The sequence below is a fragment of the Mustela putorius genome, unplaced genomic scaffold, assembly GCF_011764305.1.
Source record: "Mustela putorius furo isolate JIRA1106 unplaced genomic scaffold, ASM1176430v1.1 tig00000874_pilon_pilon_pilon, whole genome shotgun sequence".
NCBI classification, from domain to species: domain Eukaryota; kingdom Metazoa; phylum Chordata; class Mammalia; order Carnivora; family Mustelidae; genus Mustela; species Mustela putorius.
In genome coordinates this window covers 8820109-8843716 of record NW_025421505.1, presented here as the reverse complement: position 1 = coordinate 8843716, position 23608 = coordinate 8820109, and the positions used below count along the sequence as shown (strand labels likewise).

At 51.1% G+C, this 23608-nt stretch overlaps 1 protein-coding gene across 5 annotated transcripts in view; it reads left to right on the top strand.

The window, feature by feature from the left end:
• The first annotated feature begins 375 nt into the window (after positions 1–375).
• The window catches only part of EBF4 (EBF family member 4), a 57590-nt gene continuing 34357 nt past the window's right edge, over positions 376–23608 (top strand). For 3 of the 5 annotated variants that reach the window (XR_006608400.1, XM_045086056.1, XM_045086054.1), the window contains exons 1-7: positions 376–690; positions 1186–1307; positions 11326–11482; positions 11706–11769; positions 11874–11929; positions 13511–13584; positions 14530–14598. Coding sequence is in view for 3 of the 5 variants with exons in the window: in XM_045086056.1 (XP_044941991.1) it covers positions 382–690; positions 1186–1307; positions 11326–11482; positions 11706–11769; positions 11874–11929; positions 13511–13584; positions 14530–14598 (851 nt within the window). In the remaining 2 variants the exon portion in view is untranslated. Of the gene's footprint in view, positions 691–1185; positions 1308–11325; positions 11483–11705; positions 11770–11873; positions 11930–13510; positions 13585–14529; positions 14599–22549; positions 22601–23608 lie in introns of all 5 variants that reach the window. The other 2 variants (XR_006608399.1, XM_045086055.1) reach the window with 1 other exon arrangement.

Genomic DNA, 23608 nt, shown 5'->3' with positions numbered 1-23608 from the left:
GGCGGAGGTTTCTGAGCGCGGCGTGTCGCGCTCCTCCGGCTTTGGCGCGGCTCCCTCGCTGCGCAGCCCTGGCTGCCCCCTGCTCGGGCCTCCCAGAGCCCGAGGGTCCCTCCAGCTCCACCCCGCGGCCTCGGTCAGGCCGCAGCCCCCAGCCCCAGCGACCGACTCGCCAGGATCCGGGCCCCGCCGCTCCTCCCCCGATGATGTCACGTCCCCGGCCGCCCCTCGGCCGGCCGCGCCGCCCCGCCCCGCCCCCGCCTCCCCCGGCCCCCAGTCCCCTGGGCCCGCCCGCTCCCGCCATCCCTCCTCCCGCCCGCGCTCCCTCCCTTCGACTCCCGCTCCCCCGGGAGCGGCGGCGGCGGCGGCGGCGGCGGCGGCGGGATGGCCCGGGCCCGCGGCCAGGCCCCGGGGAGCGGCGGCCGGCGGCGGCCGCGGCGGGGCGGCGCGGGAACCGGGCCCCGGGGGGAGTCGGCCGGGTTGCTGCTGCTGCTGCTCCAGGTGCTGCCGCCCGGGGCTGCGGCAGGGCCGGGGCGCCGGGGCACGCGGGGCTCCGCCGGCGGCGGCGTCTGCTGGCCCGGCGCTGCCCCTGCCTTTCCCCGGGACGCGCGGCTGCTGCTGCTCCTGCCGCCGCTGCCGCCGCTGTCGCCGCCGCCGCGGAGCTCCGCGCCCGCAGCCTCCGCCTCCCGGATGGTAATCAGCGCCCCGCGCCGGCGCCGCGGGCGGGCGGGAGATTGGGGGGGGGCGAGGGGGAAAGGGCGGGCAGCCCCGCGCCCCCGCCTCGCGGCAGGCAGCTCCTGGGGCGCTCGGGCCCCCCCTCCGACGACCGCGGCCCTGGGCAGCCGCCAGAGCGCGCCTCTGGGGCGCCTCCGTGCGGACCGGGTGCCGGCTCCGCTCCCGCCCTCCCCGCCCCGCTCGCAGTCCGCCCGCCGGCGCTCAGGCCGCGGGGGAATCCCTCCATCTCCCCGCCCCGCGCCCCGGGAGGGGAGGGGACAGCGCCGGCGCTCGCGGACCCGCTTTCTCCGAGGGAGCGCCCGGGAGGCGAGCGCGCACTGAGACGCGGGGACCCGGCGCTGCGCTGCGCTCCTGGAGGCGCCCGCTGCCGTCGGGTCTGGTTGAGCCGAGACGTCCGCAGCCTCGGCGGGACCGCACGCCCACCGACCGCGCGCCCTTATGTTCCCCGCGCAGGACACTCTGCCCCGCGGCGGGCTGAACCTGAAGGAGGAGCCGCTGTTGCCCGCCGGCTTGGGCTCGGTGCGCTCCTGGATGCAGGGCGCGGGCATCCTGGACGCCAGCACCGCGGCGCAGAGGTAAGCGCACGGACGCGACCCGGCGCGCTCGGGTTGGACGACTCCGCACCGCCTTCGCTCAGCCTGCTGAGCTGCTGGGGCGAGGGGTGGGGGAACCCTAACTCTGGACAGTCGCTGCAAGCTCTCCCGCCCACCCTGCCCCGAGCGCCTCTGCTTCCTTCTGAGGCTCTGGGGCGGGCCGGGGCGGGGCTTCTACCGCCTCTGCCGCTGTCCCAGCTCTGATTTCTGATTTCTAACTGTCGCTCAGGGGCCCGGCGGTCCATGACTCTAGAGTAAAAGGTGTCCCCGCTGCCCGCAGTCCCTGAGCCATGACCCACAGCCACCGGCCGTCAAGTAACAGGCAACCTCTCCTTCATGGGCAGTCCCAGTGCCTCTCCTGGTCCAATTCGAGGCTCTCTGCCAGGAAAGGCACAAAACCCAGCCCCCTTTCTGCTTTCCCACGCCCCTCAGAGTTGAAGGAGGGGTGCGTGTGGAGCCAGAGAAGAGGCTGGGGGCTGAAGAGTGGGGAACAGGCGAGCTGGACAGTCGCTTTGGCTGGAATGATTGGGGCTCAGGCCCGGCGCTCAGGCCCCGCCTCTCCTCAAAGTGGTTTCCTGGCGGGCCCTGGAGGAGGCAGAGGGTCCCTGGGAGCCCAGCATCTATGCCAAAGCCTTGCAGGAGTCTGGGCAGAGGGCCTGGATAGGGAATGGACTCCTGGGTTGGAGAGGAAGTTTAAATGGTTTGTTGGCCTGCCCCCACAGCACCTGACCATGGACTTTTTTGTGCCCCTACTTGTGAGCGGTCATGGGGCACGGGTATTGGGGGCGGGGGGAGTCAGATATCCTACTGGAGTTCTCAGTGGTTAAGACTAAGGCGCTGCAGACTCTGCAGACCCCTGGGGACCTGGAAACTGGGCTTCCCCGAGGTCTGAGCCGCTGCTGGAGCAGGAGCCTGAAGGGATTCTGCAGGAGGATCACCTGGGCATATGGGCCCAACATTCCCGTCCCTGGGCCTGTTCCTCAGTGGCGGCTTCTAGTCCAAGTCCAACCTCAGGCCTTAACAGACACACATCTTGTTCCCTGCGCCAGCCAAACCTGTTTCTGCACTCCTGTCCTTTGCTGACTGTCAGCAGGGAGTGCTGGGGGGGGCTCTTCCTGGAGCTCATCTCTTCAAGAGGAGAGGGGCTTGCTATGAATTAATTTACATAGTTTTACTCATATAAGTATATTCCAGAAAAATTGGTAAGCAAGAAACAAAATTCTACCTTTCTGATACAACTACTGTCAACACTTTAGTTTATTTCCTTCCCACCCTTTTTCCCATTCACGTGGGTTTTTTACTGGGCTGTGCAAACAATTCTGTATCCTGCCAGATTTTCTGTTGGTTCTGTTTTTATATTTAATTTGAGATGGTCTCTTCCTTAATGAAGGCTCCGTCATTTTGTCCACCACCAGCTGTTGTGAGAGCTCCTTGTAAGAGTGGGTGAAGAGTTCCAGGGGGACCCCTGAGGCTTAGGGTTCCTGTTTCTCTCTGACTGGACCCTCTGTCCCTGTGTCAAGCCAGCAGGTTTGATGAGGGAGGAGCAGATAAGAAGGAGGTGGTGCTCTTGTAGCCTGTATGGGTTCAGAAGTGTGGGGATGGGGCCTTTTCCCAGAGGATCTGACCATCAGCAATGTTGTCTGCACGTGGAGGAGGGGGTTCTTGAGTGGCATTGAGATGTCCCATCTGAGTCCTGGGGACCACATCGCTGGGACTCAGAAGCCCTCCCGTTGGAAGAGGGGCATTTCTTCAGGCCTGGGCTTCTTATTTGCAAGTCAAGAGACTTCTCTGCCTCAGAACACAGATTGGGAACACACCCCCGCCCCCTTTGGTTGACTCTGGACCACCTCCTTCCAGTGAAGAGCAGGCTAATCCTTTCTCCTCATTCTTCCCGAAGTGGTCCATTGTCTCTCCCATTAGTGTCTTGATCCCCCGGCAGTCCAGCCCGTCCTCCTCGGCTCAGGTCTTTCCATCCTGCAACAGCAGCAACAAATATTCCTTTCCCCATCCCTACCTCTGTCTCCATCCAACCTCTACCTGACTTCTGTCCCTGTCACCTTTGGGAAATTTGCCCAGGAGAGCTCTTCCCCAAGCCTGCTTGGTATCTGACAGTCATCTTTGATGCCTTGCCCCACAGCCCCCTGATGGTCAAGGCTCCTAGATGTTTCTTCATGTCTGAGGTCAACTTTTTAACAATGGCTCACCCCTGTCCTTCACCTGTTTCCTCCCCGGCTTGAAGGTTAATCTATCCCTGTTTACCGCTGCAGCCTGCTATCCCCCTACCCCAGCCCCAGGCTCTCACCTCTCCCCCAAAACCATCTGCCATGTCCCAGGGGGACCAGAGCAATATTTTTGAAGAACTCTTCTCTGATCATGTCCTTCTCTGATTAAAAACTTCAGTCACCCCTGCTTCCTCCCGAGTATTCAGCACTCAGGGCTTACCACTGTCTAATCCCAAACTCCCTTCCAGCCGTTGGCACAACACTTGGCATCTAACAATGCCTCTTTTTGGCCCCAGCACCCACCTACCCACTGAATAAAGTCTTACAGTCTTGGGGACCCACTGCACCCCAGCACCTTCTGTATGTGTGCCCTCCCACCTGGACCTCAGGAACAGTTCTCAGCGCTGCCTAAAGATCCTGGCCACAGCCCAGAATCAGCAGTGCCCCACCAGCCCGTGCCTTTCTTTAGGGCAAGGATGAGGGCTTATTCGTCCTTGTGTCCCCAGCACCAGGACAGGCTGGAGCAATCAGCAGAGAGGGGGGCAACAAGTATCTGCTGAAGGAAATAGGAGTGCGTGTTAAAAAGTTCCCAGATTCCTTTCTGTTGGGCTCCCCTCCCTATGCTGGTGGTCTCCAGCATCTACCTGACTCTAGGAACCAGCTACTGGGTGGCGACTGCTTTCCAGCTTTATGACGCCAAGTTTTACAGAAGGTTGAGGTGGAGGAGACGGCCCCAAACCTGCCAAGATCAGTGAAGGAGGCTCTGCCAACAGGAAGGGAAGTTCTGAGCAAAAGAAGAGTAGGGGAAGAGAGGGGCTCCATGCCCTTCCCCTGGAGGCAAGAGGGGAGGGAAGGGAAGTCTGGCGCCTGAGGGCTGGCAGGATCTTCCCAGGGGGGAGCTCTAAACAAGGACCCCATGCCAGCCCCAGCCCGTGTTCCTCTTGCTGGGGTGCTCAGCCCAGAAGCAACTCTCCTCTCCTGATGGGATTCCCGGCCCAGGGAGACTCCTGCAGGACCCCAACCCGCCTTCCCCCTCTAGCAGGTCCCAGCACACAGGCAGGCCCTGAGAAAGCCAGCTGGGCTGCCTTTCCTGTAAGCAGCTGCACGCTAGCCTCCCTGCTAGGAAATGCTTTTGTTTGCTTTAATAATTAATAGCCGCTCCTCAGCCTGGGACCTGGCAGGCGGGCCTGTGGGTGGGTGGCGAGGGGGTGGGCAGAGAGAAGCAGAGTGGGCAAGCTTTAGGTGGAATGCAGGGCAAGAAGAAGAGCTAGCTGAGATCCTTTCCCTCCCCCCACCCCACTGGGGGGGCCTGGGTGGCTGAGATAACTTCCTGTGGCAGGTGAGCCTACCCACTGCCCAGCAGCGGAAGTAGGGAATATGAAGCAGCCCAAAGCCTCGTCTCCCGCAGACCCCTCCAGACACAGATTCAGAGCCTCCAGTTCCTCTCCCTGACCACATGGTCAATGTGGGTGTGCCCCAGTGGGCTGCTGCTTTTATCTTTCTGGTCTGTAGCACAGCTAGGGTCTGGGCCTGTCGGGCTGGGCAGGGTTAGGCCAACGGATCTTGGCTGGGGCCAGGAATGCCAGACCCAGTTTGATGGCTCCCAGCCGTCCCAGGAGCCCAGGGGAGGCCTGCAGGGAGCAGGGCCAGTGGGACACTTGGAGGAATAGCGGACACAGAGATAAAAGAGACCTATGTAGTGGGCTGGGATAGGGCTGCAATTAGTAGCAGAAATTTTAGAGAAAGGTGAGACAAGGGATGAGATGCAGGAGACATAGGCTTTTTGTTCCTTCTACCTCTTGGGGGAGCCTCCCCCCACTGCAGATGACCTTAGGGCTTGTCCCCATTTCCCTAGCATTCCAGATTCCCAGGCAGATCAGGTCCAAGTCAAGGCACTGCTCAGAAACTTGGGCTATCAAGGCAGGCAAGAGTTAGGTCAGTGAGGGGCTAATGGGAAGGGAGAAGGTCCAAGGATGCCTTTGGGGGGAGGCAAAACTCCAGCCTGGGCCACTGGTCCTCTGAGGGACTTGGGATGCTTGTTTTAAATTACTTGTATTTTTTATAAGCATATAGTCAGGCATGTAAGGAGCCCCAAGTGACCTCGTGAGGACACAGTTGAGTGGCGCAGTGCTCTCCATACTAGAACCCTGGGGCAGGGTCCAGCAGCTGCTCTGCTGGGTCCTGCCCCACCCTGGGAAGGAGTGTCTCCAGGGACCACTGGGACCCCTGCAATAGCAGCCAGACAACCCTGCAGCCCCCAGCATGTCCCCACCCATATCCCCCAGACACAGGCCACCTGACGGCCCTAGCCGGGAAGGACAGGTTTGTCCTTGTTGTCAACTTTAACCTGGATTCCCAGCACCGTACTCCAGAAGCCCGTGCACACCCACACTTGCTACAAAGCACGTGTCCTCAGACCATAAAGTAGCAGCGCACACCGATGCTCACCTGCCACTGTCACCTTTTAACTCACGGGCCATTCCAGAACAGAAGATGGGAACGCGGGTGAGCGGGCCACGGTAGAAATATGAAAACGAGCGCTGCCCCCTCCTGTGTCTGGGTTCTTTAGTACAAGAGCAAATGCCCCGCCCTTGGCACACTCCAGAGTGGATAGGAAACTGTTTTGAGCATTTTGTTGAAAACGATCTTTTAAAGAAAGCCAAGAGATGTGTAATTCTTTTTGGAGCCTCACAAAAGTGATGAATGTGGCGGTTCTCGCCATTCAGCTGGCTTTATCTGAGAAAGGCGTCTGTGTGGCATGCTTCGTGCTCTAGTGATGCTAAGGGAACGAGATGTCTCTGAATTATAGGCCCCAGCAACTCATATACCTGGGGAAGCTGTTCTTATACCTGTCTGCCAATTTTTTAGTCAGTCCCTTGGGCTGTAGTCTTACCAGCTTCTAACACACTGCAGGCCTCTGGATGGCTGGTGGTTGGTACCCTGCCACCTTGGTGAAAGGTCTGCTTCTGCTGCCAGCACCTGGCTCTGGAGACTTCCTTAGGCTGCCGGAGCCTGCTCTGCCCACTTGCACACAGAGCCAGGTGTACCTGAGAAATGACTGCCCAGGACCTCCCCCTGCCACTCCGCCTTCCACCAATGACTAACTGAAGTTGGTGGATAACTACCCCAGTTCCCTCCTCCAAAGCACCTGCTCTATTCTAGACTGTTTCCAGAGCTCCCAGCAGGACTGAGAAGCTGCAGTGGCCCACAGCGGTGACTTGCGGCACCCTTTTACGGAGTGCCTCTCCTCTTTCTCATTCCCCAATTCCAGCCCTGTGTTTGCTGGAATCACTTCCCACTTAAACTGTTTGCATTTGAACCCTTGCGCCTCCAGACTTCAGGGATTCTACTCCTGCTTCCCTTTATCCTTTTAGATAAGGGATTCTTTATCCATAGACATCCTTGCACTTGCTCCCTACGGCCCGTGGGAGACTGCAGAATCAGAGACACCGGCCTTCATCCACATCTCTCTGTCTCTAAGCTAGTGAGAGCAGCCACACCTCCCGCCTCCCACACGTCTGCACCCAGCAGGGGCTCTCTGACCTCTGGGCGTCCCCTGTGTCCATTTTCTGAGCTGTCTGCACGTATCTCTCTCTCTTTCTTTCTGTTCTTTAATCCTGGTTTGTTTTCTCATTACAAGAGCATCAGCTCTTCCCAAGGGGGAGAGGAGCTGAAGTCTCTCCCCTCCCCAACCCTCTCCCTCTGGGCCTTGACCTTGTATCTAGGCGTGCAGATTGGTCCCCTATTGCACGGTGGGGGTGGAGGCGCACGGGGGAACCAGGACAAGGAAGGGATAGTCCAGAGCTACCCCCACGTTCTTGCTGAGGTCCTGATCCTTCTGTCATTGTCCGTCTCTTGTTCACAGGAAATACGATAATGACTTTCCAAAGCAAAACTTTTTTCTATTTCACCTTGAGCTTCTCTCACTGGTCCAGCAGGAGTATGAACAGGGGAGACTGGAGACAGTCACAGACCAGCAGCCCTCGGTGTGCCCTGGGTCTTGCCCACTCTGCGGTCCTCTCCTGGTCTTGTGGTTTGGTGGGGGGAAGCTGGAGCTGTAATACTCATATTGTTCTGTCCTTGATCTTGATGGTAGCCCTGTCTGTAAGCTGGAAGCTAGCCACCTGTCCCGTTGTTTTGCCTCAGTGGGTGTGAGCCCCAGAGGATGAGGGTGCCTGAGACCCATTCAGCAAGGTGGGGAAGACAGGATGATGCCAATGCTGGGCTGCCTTAGAAGAAGCGGAATGAGCCCCCCACCCCCACCCCGACCCTCCGGCTTTGGGGTGGGACCGGCACGTGAGACAATGCAGCCCTCTCCCCATCCCTGGACCAGCAGCACTGGATACTGGTCTACAGGCCCCAGGCAGCAGGCAGCAGGCAGTGGTACCTGCCCTCTATCCTCTCCCTGGGTTTCCTGACCTCTCCCCCCAGGAATCCCCTCTTGCATGGAGGGCAGCCCTGTGGAGGGAGTTCAGCTTGGGACCTGGGCCAGACTCCCCAGGTCTGGTCCTTAGAAGCCTGGCAGGAGCTGGCAGGCAGCCAGGACCCAGGACAGACTGATATTTGCCAAGAGGGATGGATGAGAGAGGGAACTCCTGCCAGCATCACTAATTTACTCTTGGCCTGGAAGTCCGGGGATGTCTGTGAAGGAAGGGTATTTAGAGTGGTGTAGGGGATTGGGTTGTTGCTCCGCATCGACCCCTCCCCTGTGAAGGCCCCTGTCTCTGTACCCTCCAGCTCTGCCATCTGAGAGCCTTCCAGGCACCTCTCCTGGTCTAGCTGAGTGGGAGATCTGGGAGGGCTCCATGAGCCCACCCCCTTCCGCCTTTTCTCCCCTCAGGTGGTCCTGGAACCTGACCAATCGAGCTTCTCTCCCCACTCCCCCCAAACTGGTCCTGGGGCCAGAAGGAGGAGTCAGGATTGCTGCCTCATTAGCTTATTCATCAGCAGTAATCAGGGACCTGCTGTGATCAAAGCTCTTCCGGCTTCCCTGCCTCTTGGCAAAAGGGAAGCTGGAGGGTCAAGGCTTGGACTTGAAAGGACTTCTTGGCCTAAGGGGGAGGGGAGGAGAGGGCAGAGGAGGTGCGAAGCTGGAGGGAGAAAGGGGCACCTGTAGAAAGAACCTTTAGTAGGGGAAAGAGAAGGTGACCGTGGTCTCCTCCAACTCCTCTTGATCAGAGACCGGCAAGACCCATCACCCAATCCTGAAATCAGCATTTCACCAGGACCAGCAAGGCTCCCAACCAGGCTTAAGGAGGTGGTACAATTGTTCTTTGAATATTTCTGTATTTACTGTAAGATGTACGAGTAAAAACACAAGCGTCTCAAGCCAGGATAGCCCAGTCATTATGGTTTTTGCATGAAGCAGAGTGAGAGTAAGTTGATTTAAAATTATAAGAACAGCATTAAGGAGTGATGCATATGGCGGATGTTTCCACAATGGTGTGACCCTGATGGGACCCTGGTCTGAATGGTTCAAGGCAGCCGTGCCATCCTCATGCTCTCCTCTGCATCCCTGCAGGGGCTTCTCGCTTCCCCACCCCACTGCACCTTCCCCATGGGTAGCATCTTCTAAGCCCTGCTGGGCCTCAGAACCTTCTGGTGGCCCTTCATTGTATTGCTCAAGACTTATCCCTCAGCAAAATTGGTGCAAAAAAAAAGAAAAAAAAAGCTAAAAACTCAGCCGTATCAAACAACAAACACCCCTTGCCTCACATAGTTTCTCAGAGTCAGAAGTGAGGGAGCAGCTCGTGCTTCTCCTGAGGCTGCAGTCATTTGAAGGTGTCACTGGGGCTGATCTTCTTCCAAGGTAGCTCATTCATACAGCTGGCAAGCTAAGTGCTGGCTGGGGGCAGGAGAGCTTGGTTCTTCTCCACATAGACCCTCCACAGGGCTGCTCGAGTGTCCTCACAACATGGCAGCCAGCTTTGCCCCCGGGGGCTGATCCAATAGAACAAGGCAGAAGCCACCATGTCTTTTATGACCTAACCTTGGAATCATCTGCCATCACTTGTGCCACATTCTATTGGCCGCACAGACCAACCCTGATACAGTCTGGGTGGGGACTACACAACAGCAGAAATACCAGGAAGTGGGGCTCATGGGTTGCCATCTTGGCTACCACACATGAGGAGAACCAACCTGAGTGAAGCCATGGAGGGTCTACTCTTGGAGGGTGTCCCAGGGCCTCCTACACACACTTGCACATGCTGTGAAGCCTCATTTCTCAGCAACGGTGGTGGCCATAGTTGCCTTTTTTTTTTAAAAAGATTTTATTTATTTATTTGACAGAGAGAAATCACAAGTAGATGGAGAGGCAGGCAGAGAGAGAGAGAGAGGGAAGCAGGCTCCCTGCTGAGCAGAGAGCCCGATGTGGGGCTCAATCCCAGGACCCTGGGACCATGACCAGAGCCGAAGGCAGCGGCTTAACCCACTGAGCCACTCAGGCGCCCCCATAGTTGCCTTTTGTAGAGGGAGGGTCTAAAGCCATGAGAAACCTGAGGAACCATCTTTTCAAGACCTTGGCCCAGAGGAGACAGTCTAAACTCAGAGCCTGGTTTTTGTGTCTCTCCAGACTTGGCACTTCCAATGCAACTTCTTCTTCTCTTCACTTAACTTTCTAGAATCCGTGGTCCAGCCACACCAACCTTCACGCGTACAGCCATTCCTCATGCTCTTTGTTCTGCTCCTTTCCCTGTTCTGTTGAGCTCCCATTCATTCCTCAAGTACCAGGGGGAAAGCTACCATCTCCACAAAGGCTTCTGAACCTCATTTCTCACAGAAAGAATTCACTTTTTTCTTCCTTTGCTTCTAGAGTTGTTTTGTTTGTACATGGCTGGGGCTGAGGAAGTATTTGGGGAATGGGGCCTTTGTTTTTCTCCTCCTGCTCTTGCCTGGCCCTGGCTTGTAGGAATCTTTTCTTTTTCTTTCCTTTTTTTTTTTTTTTCCCTAAGATTTTATTTTTAGGTAATCGCTATACCCAACATGGGGCTCAAACCCACAACCCCCGATCAAAAGTCCCATGCTCCACTGTCTGAGTCAGCAGGACACCCCTTCTAGGAGTCATTTCTGATGAGCCAGGAGACAGCTCTTGGCGAGGCTAGACCAAAGGGTCCCCCTGCCCAAGGGAGCCAGCGTATATCTTTCCCACCCTGTGAAGGCTGGTCCCTGTACTCCTGAGGGGTGCACCCTCTGCCTTCAAACATAGCCCGGGGTCCGGGCTGGGCAGAGCAATGGCCCTGAGCCAGTTTAATGTCTCTGAGAGCCTGAGGGACATCACCATCATCTCCCAGGTGATGCCATAGTCTCACAAACACAGTCGTGGGCTGGGGTACCATGTGAGACATTTGGTCCAGAACCTCCTAGCTGCCCCTTGATGCTCTAAAGGGCAGTCACAGGAGCCTCTGGTCAGTTAGATGGGTGGTCCATACCTTTGATTTTAGAGATAGATCATCCTTTCAAAATATGGGGCCCAGGAAAAAGCCTGGGAGGGGGCCTGGCAGGGGTGTCTCCGCGGCTGCCCGCTCTGCCCCTTGCTCCCAAGGGAGCAGGCAAGGGTGACATCAGTCTGGGGAGCCGTGTCTGGAATTGATATCCCGGGCAAGGATGGAAGGGCCCCAGCCCACCTGATTTCTGGTCTAGACTCTTGCCGCGGCAGGACGGCACCCTGACCAGCCTCCCCCACAACCTGGTGGAGGTGCTGAGGTCTTTCTCCCCGTCCCCCAACCCCCCCCTCCGGAGTGTGCCCGGTGGTTTGGCAGCCCCTTTCCTCCTCACAGTGGCGTGGGCCTGGCGCGTGCACATTTTGAGAAGCAGCCACCCTCCAACCTCAGGAAATCCAACTTCTTCCACTTCGTGCTGGCCATGTATGACCGGCAGGGGCAGCCTGTGGAGGTGGAGCGCACGGCCTTCATCGATTTCGTGGAAAAGGACCGAGTGAGAGGCTCGTGGGCTCATGGCACCAGAGCAGGGGGGAGGAAGGGGGTGGGTTCAGGGAACCCCCTCCCATAGGGTAGATGGATGGACCATGGTGGAGGGGTGAAGTGGGGGGGGCGGGAAGGATGGAAGGGAGGGAGGAAGGGTGGGATTAGGCAGGAGGTGCTGACGGGAGACTGGAGGAGCCAGGGGAAAGCTGAGCATCTCCATCTTGGCGCGGCAGGAACCTGGGGCTGAAAAGACCAACAATGGGATCCACTATCGCCTCCGGCTGGTGTATAACAATGGTGAGTAAGGCTCACTCCTTCCTGTGGCTCCTGGTGGGGAGGGTGTTGAGTGTGGTTCAATCACTAGAGGCCACAGCAAGCCCTCTCCACCTCCCCACCCTTAGGACTTCGGACGGAGCAGGATCTCTATGTGCGCCTCATTGACTCCATGTCCAAGCAGGTGAGCCAGTCCAGGGGATGTTCAGGCCCCTCTTGCCCCCCTCTTGGACCCCATCTGAGTGAGCACCCTCACCCCTGGTCCCACCTCCTCCTTGCTCCTCATCCCCACTGGTCCAGCTCCTGTGGCAGGAGGCTGTGTGGCCTCGCCCTCCGATCTGTAAAAAGACAATGTTTGTACAGAGGCCCTGTCTTAGGTGATCTCCCCTAGAAGGCCAAGCCAGATGGGCATGCAGGTGTGTGTGATTTATTGAGAAGCAGGAGTGAACCTTTCAGGAGAAGGCAAGGGAGGGAAGCAGGCCAGAAAAGGCTGAGCAGGGCTCAGCAAGGATGTGGTTCCAGCTGGAGTCTAGTCTCAGCCTGATCCCCAGGGATCTCTAGAGAAGGAATGGAAACAGAGTCACGCCCCCTTGAGGCAAGGAGGCCAGGATTCTGTACGCTGTATCAGTCAGTGGTTGTCTGGGAACCACTCCCATGGGGAGACATTTCCAAGCTAGGCAACTCCTATCTGCTGAGAGCAGTTCTCAAGAGAAAGCCCTCACCAGCCTCCACTAACCACAGCTGGGGGATGGTGCCCTGGTCCACTAAAGGGGGACTGGGTGAGGCCCCAGAATTTCTACTGCAGACCTTTAGCACTTGCTGGTCTAGAAGGTCACAGGAGGCTGAGAGGCCAGCATAAGGAGCTTGGGGAAATTGAAACCTGAGTAAATCCTGATGGATCCTGCCCAAGACAGGGCCCCAAGTGTCAGGGCTTTTCAGGGAAGTTGTGTGTGCCGGTAAGGAGCAGGGCTGGGTCACAAATGGGCCCATTAGTGGCCTGGAATGCAAGGTGGAGACAGGCTTTCCAACAGTCTTCTAGCAGCTTCCACCCAATCTCAGGGCAGGGGAAGAAATTGTTTCTTTCTAGAAAGCCTGTGGCCACTTTGGTCTGGGAGGCAATGAGGCAGCGGCCAGTGGGACTGTGTGGGGATAAGTGTGGAACGGGTGGGAGGAGGTCTGGAGAGAGGGAGGGACCCCACCAATGAGGAATGGCCTGGAGGCACAGGGGGACATAAAGTGGGAAGCTGGAGCTACAGTTTAGGGAGCTCCCTACTCTGCTGCGGGGCAGAGTAGAGACCAGGGAGCTGGTGGGAAGGCTGATCCAATAGCACAAGGGAGACATGCTGGCCTGGGATGGGGAGTGAGACTGGTGGGGAGAACCCAGAGGAACAGTGCTTGCGAACAGGAGACAGAGATCACCTAGGGCCATGGGAACAGTGGAGATAGGAGTGTGTCTACCCCACCAACAGCCCAACCTTGTGGACTAGGGACCTCCCCAGCCCCAAACAGAGCTGGCTCTGAAAAAAGCTGCCTGTGGACAAACAGAATCTATAGACCCACCTCATGCCACCCTTGCCCACCGCAGCCCCCGTTGGGGCTCCTGGTTTGGGGAGCCCGGTCCCAGCTCCTGCTCTGCCTTCTTGGGTGCCCCAGAGCAAGTTGGAGTGCAGGATCTTCCCTGGGAGTAGGGCCCATCTCTCCCCTGCACTTGGATTTGAGAACAACCTCCTTCCTCTTGAGCCTGTGCATTCCTCCTCTCCCCCAGGCAATCATCTATGAGGGGCAAGACAAGAACCCCGAAATGTGCCGCGTGCTGCTCACCCATGAGATCATGTGCAGGTGAGAAGGTTTGGGACACTTGCACCTTTGTCTCTGGGCCCCACCGGGCCCTGCCCTGAAGCTCCCTTGGGAAGCCAGATGGGAGGAGGCGATGCGGGAGGAGGGAGGCCCTTGAGCACAGTGCTGGCTGAAGAGAGGATCCTTGAGGCCCCATTAGCCTGGCCTGTTTATGTGGCTTCTCCAAGTGTTTTTGTAAGACAGGCCTCCTGCCACCACTGGAAAGCTTAACTAATAAAGCTCAGGGGAGGCTTGCTGAGGAGGGGGGCAGGGCTGGGCCTCCCGGATTAGCTTAGAAGCTAGAGAGAGGAAACTTTGCTGCCTCCTGGGTGAGCCTCAGGGTGCTCCTTAGGGGAGGTGGGGGTGGGGCGGACACAGCTCTTGGCTCCCCTTCCCCATTACCCCCAGAGCTTGGCATTTCTAGATAAGGTCTCCCTAGGAGATGCCCCTCACACCGGGTCCTGAAAAGCAGTTCCTTCTGAATGGAAAAGAGAACAGTGTTCAAAAATCTGGTTGGGACCCTGGCTGCCCTGGGGAAGAGTAGTGACAAGGAAGGTGTGTGGGGAGGCTTCTGTGGCACTGATTGTGCGCGGTCTTTCTTCGACTGGATGCTGGTTACATGGGTGGGTTCACTTTCTGGTAATTCCTGAGCTGCATGCTAAAATCCGAGCCCTTTGCTATGTGAGAAAGACCCTGGAGGGGGGCCTGCAGCCTGCCTTTACTGAATCCTCCAGGAGTAGCATGCCTTTGGGACAAGGGTCTCCTGGCCAACCTGGCTCTCCAGGTCCCGGTGAAGGACCCTTCTCCCGAAGGCTCCTGAAAGTGAGGCCCCCAGAAAGGGATTCCACACTCAGAGACAGGACGCAGCACCTCCAACCGGAAGCACGTGTGCACGCTTGCGCACACGCATGCGCACACAGACACACCTTCTCGCTCCTCTTCCTCCAGCCGGTGCTGTGACCGGAAGAGCTGTGGCAATCGGAATGAGACGCCTTCTGACCCGGTCATTATTGACAGGTAGGTGCTGGGAAGGAGGCCCCCGGAAGACCAGGGCGGGCTGGTTTCAGCTGCAGAGCACGGGGGCACACGCGTCGCCCCCCCCCCCCCCCCCCCCCCCCCCGTTGGTGGCTGTAAGCAGAGAGAAACTACCAGACACGAGGAAGCTGCTACCTCTGGCCTCTACAGAAAGCCCGCTGGTGGTAGACTTCCTGGGGCTGGGCTTAGGAGTTCTGCTCCCTGGGGAAGAAAGCCGGAGGGCCAGGGCCTGGGGTGAGGGCGGGGCGGGAAGGAGATGAAGAACCGACGCCAGAGAGCGGCTGGGAGGACGGACAGGCTGGCATGGGAAAGGCAGGGGAAGCCCGGCTCTAGTCCCAGGTCCACCTCCACCTCTCGCTGCTTGCCTTGACTTCTCTGCACTTCCGTTTCCTTCCGCTGAAAAGTGGGGACATACTTGGCGCATTTCAGTCACAGGACTGTCAAGGTGACGGGTGTAAAATGCATTCTCCCACCATGACTTCTTTAAAATTATTTTTTCTTTTTGAAGAGCAAATGCATAGGTAAGGTACAAAATTCAAAAGGTACAAAAGAGGACCCCACCCTTATGTACCAGGGACTTTTGTACCGTTACGTTTTTTTAAAAATTTGTAACAATATGTCTTAGAGATCAGGCCATATCGGAACATAAACCCTGCCTTATTCTCCTTCTAATAGAGAGCACATTCACAGGAGCAGAAATTCAAGTTTAAAAGAGTTTAAAGCAAAAAGGCCGCCACCTTGGCATCTCATCCATCCATTGCCCTCCAGATAAGCAGCCTTTGTTAGCAGTTTCTTAGCCATCTTTCTTGACATTGTCTGCTCATAGACAAGAAAATACAGATACATATTCTTTTCGTACCTTTCCTTTTATGTTTCTAAAAATGCTGGCGTCCAAAATGTACCTTTCAGCACCTTTCCTTTCTCTAAGAAACATGCCTATCTGGGAGGTTATATCAGGACACAGGAAGTCTTTTTCCTCTTTTTTGGTACTGCAAAATATTCCACCGTATGGATGAACTATAATTTCTTTCACTCGTCTGCCATTGCTGGATGCTTTGGCCGTTTTTGTTCCTTTTCGGAGATCAAATATACTGCAGTGACTTACTTTGTCCCTGTGTCACTTTGCACGTAGGTGCGTTCATAAGAAGGATATTATAGCAGCAGAATTGCTGGGTCAGAGAAGATGTGCGTTTGTAATTTTAATAGTTACTGTCAGTTTGCCCTCTGTGGAAATTACACCAGTTGGTATTGGTACCAGCAGTTTTGAGAATGCCTGTTGTCCACACTCTGGGCAATTAGATATGTTATTCTTTCAACAAAATTTTTTTTAAATATTCACCCCATGCCAGGGTCTCTTCTATATTCTATGGATTAAACAGTGACCAAAACCAAGACAAAAGGCTTGTGTTTATGGGCTTAACAATCTAGTAGGGGAGATGGACCTGAATGGAATGAATGAAACGTAGATTCTGTTAGATGGTGGTAACAGCTAAGGAGAAAAGGCAAGCATCAGGAAGGATCTGAAGTGCCCAGGAAGCGGGGGGGGGGGTGTGATTTTAGAATGTTTACAGAGAGCTTCCCTAAAAAGATGACATTTGAGCCAAGACCTGAAGGAAGGAAGGGAGTGAGCCATGTTTGAACCCAGGAGAGGAATATTCTTGGCTGGAGCGGACCTGATGTGTTTAAGAACAGTAAGAAAGCTCAGGTGACTGGCGTGAAGGGCACTGTAGGAGGAGATGGTGTCAGGAAACCAACAGAAGGGTCAGAGGAAGGCAAGACATGCAGACAGGGCCATGTAAGTTGCATATAGACCATTATAGGGAGTTTGGCTTTTATTCTGAGTGGCATGGAAGCCAGGGGTGTCAGGGGTGTTTGAGAAGAATGAAATGACCTGATTTATATTTTAGCAAGATCACTCTAGCTCGTGTGATGCCGGTGACCTGTAGGAGGCAAGGATGGAAGCAGAGAGGTGAATTAGGAAGCCAGCACAGTTATTCAGGTGAGAGAAAGTAGAGGCTGTTAAAGAGGGGGTGTTGGGAGGTAGTGGCAGGAGGTGATTGAATGTATTTTGTGGACAGAACTGACAAGATTTGTTATGGAAGGAGAGACAAAGTGACAGAGAAGGAGGGGGAGTCAGAGATATCCCAGATGTCCAACCTGATCAACCTAGAAGGACAGAGTTCCTATTTACTGAGGAGAAAGAGATTTCAGAACAAGCAGGTTTGGTAGCAAGGAAGATCAGGAGTTTGGTGTTGAGATGCTTAGCAAACATCCGGGGTGCGGGGGATTAAAAGCAGGTGAAAACATAAGTACAGATCTCTAAGGAAAGGTTCAGGCTGCAGATCTAAATCTGAATGAATGAAATCATCAAGGGAATGAATGCTGAATGAAAACAGATGAGGTCCAAGAACTGAGTCCTGGGCTGTTCAGTGTTTAGAGGCCATGGAGATGTGGAGCCAGTGAAGGAGAACAAGAAAGAGTGGCCAGGGAGGCAAAAGGGGAATCAGAGGATTGGAGTGTTCTAGAAGTCCAGGTAACAAACTATTCCAAAAAGGGGGAAACAGCCAACTTCAACAAATGGTTCTCATGGAGATGATAAAAAGACTAATTTGACCATCACATTTAGCAATGAGGGGGACAATGGTGACCTCAACAATAGCTATTTCAGTAGAGTGGAGGGGCAGAAGTCTGGTAGGAGGCTGTCTGAGAACAGAAGAGAGACCGGAGGCAACGAACAGAGGAACTCTTGAGAGTTTTGCTCTAAAGGGATCAGAGAAATAAGATGGGGACAAGAGCACAGTGTAAGCCTCCCCCCCCCAAATTACAACTTCTTCATATGCTGATGAGAAAAACCAGTGGGAAAGAGGGGAATGATGATGCAGGAGAGGAAAACTGCTGGAGCCATGTCCCGTAGCCAGCAAAGAGCATGGGATCCATGCACCAGTGGAGGACTGGTTTAGCTGGGAGTGTAGACAGCTACCTACGGACAGAACAAGGAAGTCAGGGAGCCTGGGCCCAGAAAGGGGACAAATCAGGACACCCAGTGTGGGAGCTTGCAGATGCCATTTCCTGATTGCTTTGTTTTCTCAGTGAAATGGGAAGCCAGGTCAGTAGTTGAGCATGGAAGTGGTGAAGGAGACACTAGGGCCAAAAACAGGTGTCCAGGAGACTTAGTGGACCATGGAAATGTTGTGTGATTGCCAAGCAGCAGTAAGGGCCTGCCTGAGGTTTGGTGTCATGAATTTGAAGTGAGAAATTTCTTCAGCCATGCTGAGCAGTGGGAGTACAGGTGCAGGACAGGTGAGTGGTTGTGTGTATGCAGAGTTCAGGGTTTGCCAGGTGAGTACAAGGAGACATGAGAGGGCAGGAGAGTAAAAAGCATGTGCAAATGGTGTTTGCAAAAATGGAACAAGAAATTTAAGGGATAGGGAGAAGGATATGGGAGATTGAAGATAAGGCCGGATGAATGGAATTAGGTTCTGATGGGGCCAAACAATTTTTGAAGTTGTGGTACCAGAAAGGGGTTGAGCTGGAGGATAGAAGATGGATGGTTAGACCATGGGTTGTCTGTAGGTAGACTTATTCGGGGAGATTGCATCAGTAAGATGTAGCCAAGGGAAGGTAGATACGAGGTCAGTGGAGGAAAGATGCTTGCGGAATACAGAGGACAATGTTTTGGAAGAATTCTCTATGTTCATACTGAAATCCCCACGAATTATGACAGGATCATTGTTCAAGAGTATATATAGTGATGCAGCAGGAAAATCTTCAGAGTGAAGGCAAGTGACCTTGGGGTTGAGAAATGACTGCAACAAGCAGTGGTCGCCATACTTTTTTGTCTTTTTCCATCATCGAAGTGAACTGTGGTATCCTGGTGAATTTCATTTCTTTTACTGTAAGGTTGAGCATGCTTTTAGGTACCTAAATTCTATTTGTTTTTTCTTTTCTTGGAACTCTTTTGTCGTGTCCTTTGCTTCTTTTTCTGTGAAGCACTGGCTTTTGTTACTGATTTGTAGAAGTATGTATTAAGGAAATTCGCCCTTTACATGAGTTGTAAAGATTTTTTTTTCTAGTTGATTGTTATCTTGTAACTTTTCTTAGAGTGAAACTTGCCCAACCTCTCAATCTTTTAAGTACTCTTGATTTTTGTCATATTTAGAAAGCCCTCTCTCACACCAAAATCATTTTTAGAACTTTATCCTGTGGTTTCTTCTGGTTCTTTTATGGTTTAATTGTTTACACTTAAATATTTGGTCCATTTGAAAAAATATATAAGTTGTTGTGTCTCATATCATACATACAAAAGAAAAATACAATAAAATGGAAACTGAGAAGCATTAATAATTATTATACACCTGTGGACTGACCAACAAACTTAAAATTAGAACATTAAAAGTATTACTGAAGTTCTCTATATTCCTTCACCATCTCATACCACTGCCTACTCCTCTCCTAAAGGTAATAAGTAAATTGAGCTCTGTGTTCACACACAACTCTAAAAAATATTACGACATATTGTAAACACTATGTCTGGTCGTGCTTGTTTTTAACTTTATAAAAAGGATATTGTGTTGTAGTAGTCTTCTAAAATGTTCTTTTTCAATTCAGCATTATATTTTTAAGATTTTTCTGTGTTGCTATATTTATAGTTGGTTGTACTTTGTTTTTGCTATTATAAGCAAAACTTCCCTGAACATTCTTGTCTGTCTCTCATGATTTGAACAGGTACAAGTATTAGGTACAACCTAACACTGGAACTGCCAGGTCATAAGGTGTGCCCATGATTAATGTTAGGAGTCCATGTCAGACCATTTCCAAGATGGTTGTCCTGAGCAATGCTCCCACCTAGAGTGACTAAGTTCCTGTGGCTCCACCTCCTCACCAGCCCTTCCTAATGTCGAACTTCTTAATGTTTGACAGTCTAGTGGCCACACAGGGACTTTTGTGGGCACCTTAATTTGCATTTTCTTGATTATTAATGTAGGTTGAGCATCTTTTTTTGTTTGTTAGTATTTGCCTTACTTCTCCTACTAAGTATATGCTAGTCTTTTTTTTTTTTTTAAGATTTTATTTATTTATTTGACAGAGTTCACAAGTAGGCAGAGAGTCAGGCAGAGAGAGAGAGGAGGAAGCAGGCTCTCCACTGAGCAGAGAGCCCGATGTGGGTCTTGATCCCAGGACCCTGGGATCATGACGTGAGCCAAAAGCAGAGGCTTTAACCCACTGAGCCACCCAGGCGCCCCTAAGCATATGCTAGTCTTTTGCCCATTTTTCTTTTTGAATTGTTTGGAGGATTTATACTGATTTAGTATATGTGCTGCCGAAGCGAGCACTATACTGATTTAAATGGATCTTCATAAATCCTAGGTACTGATCCTTGGTCAGGAAAGTATATTTCAAGTATCACAGTGTAGTTGAACTTACCAGTATTTCCCTCGTGGTTTTTACTCTGTGCTTTATTTAAGATTTATTTAAGAAATCTTTCCCTATTCTGAGTCATTAACATATTCTTCTATATTTTCTTCTAAAGGTTTTATAGTTTTTCATTTTACATTTAGGTTTATAATCCATGTGGAACTAATTCTGGGGCATGGTATAAATTAAGGAATCAATGTAATTATTTTTACTCATGAATCACTAATTATTGTAGTATCATTTATTAAGTAGCTCACACATTCCTACTGAACTGTAAGTACTATATTTATTCTAAATCAGATTTCCTTCTACTTGTGGGTCTGGTTCTAGACTATTTCTTATGTTCCTTTGATTTATTTGATAATCCCTGTGCCAAAATCACCTTTTTATAATCACTATAGCTTTTATTTTTCTCAAAGATTTCATCTATTTATTTGACAGAGATCACAAGTAGGCAGAGAGGCAGGTAGAGAGAGAGGAGGAAGCAGGCCCCCCGGTGAGCAGAGAGCCCGATGCAGGGCTCCATCCCAGGACCCTGGGATCATGACCTGAGCCGAAGGGAGAGGCTTTAACCCACTAAGCCACCCAGGCATCCCAATAGCTTTATAATAATGATATAGACAAGTGTATAGGGCAAGTCTCCTATCCTCTCTTGTTCTTGAGAGTATTGCATTTTTTTTATCTTTTGTGTTTCCATATAAGTTTTAGACTCCACTTATAAAATTACACACACACACACACACACACACACACACATCTTTTTGGGGGCTTTGATTAATATTACAGTTAACTTATGCATTATTTTGGAAAAGAATTCACATCTTTATGCTACTGAGTCTTCCTTTCCATGAATATGGTTTATCTCTTTACTTATGTATATCTTCTCTAATGCTTTCAGTAAAGTTTATAATTTTCTCAATAAAGGCCACATGCACTTAACTTTTTTTCATTTAATTTTACTCATTAAATAAATATGTATTGAGCATCTACTATGTACAAGACACTGCTCTAGGCTCTAAGAATACTAGAGTAAATAAAGCAGACAAAAATATCTGTTCTCCTGGAGGGAGAAGACACAGGGGAGATTGGCAACAACAATAATTCTAAGTATGTCAGAATGTGATATGTGGAAAAACTGGAGAAAAATAAAACTGGTCAGGAATTTGGGGATTAGGCAAATGTAATTTTTAAGTAAAGTGATCACAGGAGGCCAAATTGAAGGTGGAATTTGAGGAAGGATCTGAAGAGAGAATGAGCCTCTCAGGTGTATGGATAGCTTATTTATATTTATATTTATATTTATATTTTGTTGCAATTGCAAATTATATCTTTTGTTATATTTTCTAACTTGATAGTGTACAGAAATGCAATTGATATTTGCATGTGAATCTTTGTCTTTATGTTTGTTTTGCTTTTTATGTATAGATGGCCATTTTATGCAAACCATAACTTTTTTTCCTGTCCAATCCTTTTTCTTCAATATTTTATTTATTTGAGAGAGAGAGAGTAATAAAGAGAGCATGAGCTGGCAGGAAAGGCAGAGGGAGAGGGAGAAGCAGGCTTCCCACTGAGCAGGGAGCCTAACATGGGCCTTAATCCAGGGACCCTTAGATCATGACCTGAGCTGAAGGTAGACCCTTAATGGACTGAGTCACACAGACACCCCCCCTTTTTTTTCCTTATTTTATTGCTCTGACTAGAACCTCAAGTACAGCATTGAATATAAGCAGTGGCAATGGCATTCTTATCTTGTGTTTGATTTTAAAGAAAATGTTTCCAATGTTTCACCATTTAAAACATGGTTAGCTGTAGCCATTTGGTAGCTATACTCTACCAGGTTAAAAAAGTTTGGTAACCAATTTTTGTTTTGGGGGTTTTAAAATCATGAATGGATACTGAATGTTACATGCTGCTTTTCTCTGTATGTACTGAGTTGATGAGATAGCCTTTCTCCTTCAAACTATTAATGTAGTGAATTTCATTAACGGTTTTCCTAATCCTGAATTACTCCTGGTATAAACCTTACTTGATAATGGTTTACTGTCTTCTCTATAGGCTGCAGGATTTGCACTGTTAATAATATTTTTAGAGTTTTTGCATTTATGTTCAATGGTGTTTGGCTTGTGATTGTCTTATAATGTCCAGGTATGAGTTTGACAGTTAGTGATATACCAGCCTCAAATAATTAGAAGGGGAATGTTCTTTCTTTTACTCTTTGCCGGATGAATTTGTATGAGTTTGAATATATCTATTCCTTGTATGATCTGTTCCTTGAAAATTTGTTATAATTTGCCTTGAGTTTTCAGGGATGAAAAGGAGAGAATTTTTAAACAGTTGACTCTTTTTTTTCTTTTTTTTTTATGGTCATGGACAATTCAGGCCTTCTGTTTCTTTTTTACTCTGTTTTGGTGAGTTATATTTTTTAAGGAATTTGTACATTGTACCAAAGTTTTCAAATATATTTCCATAAAGTTGTTTGTAATGTTCTCTTATTTTTTGATCTCTGTTGTATTTTTAGTTATGAACTTTTTCCATTCCTGATATTGTTTGCAGCATATCTTTCTCCTTGGTAAGTTTTGCCAGAAATTTGTCACTTTTATTCGTCTTCTAAGAACAGTTTTTGGGGCACCACTCAGGTGGCATAGTTGGTTAAGTGTCTGCCTCTTGGTTTTGGCTCAGGTCATGATGTCAGGGTCATGAGATGGAGCCCCACATTAGGCTCCACACTCAATGTGGGATCTGCTTGAGGTTCTTTGCCCTTCTCCCTCTTCCCTTCCTACTCATGCTCTCTCTTTATCTCTCAAATGAATAAATAAATCTTTTAAAAAAAAAATATATATATATATATAAACAGAGTTATAGTTTTTCAGTCTTTTTCTAATGTGTGTTTGCTTTGCATTACATTAATTCTGCATTTATCTTTATTTTCTCCCTTCTTCATTCATTGGATTTATTTTGTTCTTTCCTAATTTCTTGAGTTAGATACGTAGCTCCTGCTTACCTTCTTCCTTACTAATACAATCATTTAAGTCTGTCATATTTCCATAAAATACTACTTTTCCTGCACCTCACCTTTTTACATCTTACATTTTTATTACCACTCAGTTTCAAGGATTGTTAAATTTCTGTTATGACTTCTTTTTCAATGCACGGGATATTTAGTGTTGTGTTTCCTTATTCTTCATTTTTCAATTAGCTTTATGAGGTATAATCAGTATGCAATAAAATGCACATAAAGGGGGCACCTGGGTGGCTCAGTGGGTTAAGCCTCTGCCTTCGGCTCAGGTCATGATCTCAGGGTCCTGGGATCGAGCCCTGCATTGGGCTCTCTGCTCGGCGGGGAGCCTGCTTCCCCCTCTCGCACTCTGCTTGCCTCTCTGCCCACTTTTGATCTCTGTCAAATAAATAAATAAAATCTTTTAAAAAATGCACATAAAGTGTACAATTTTAAAAGCTTTGACATATGTATATACTGAAGAAACCATCACCACAATTATAATAGTGAACATATCCTTCATCCCTAAAAGTTTCCTCATGCCTCCCTTGGAATCTCTCCCTCTCTCCCCTTACCTCTATC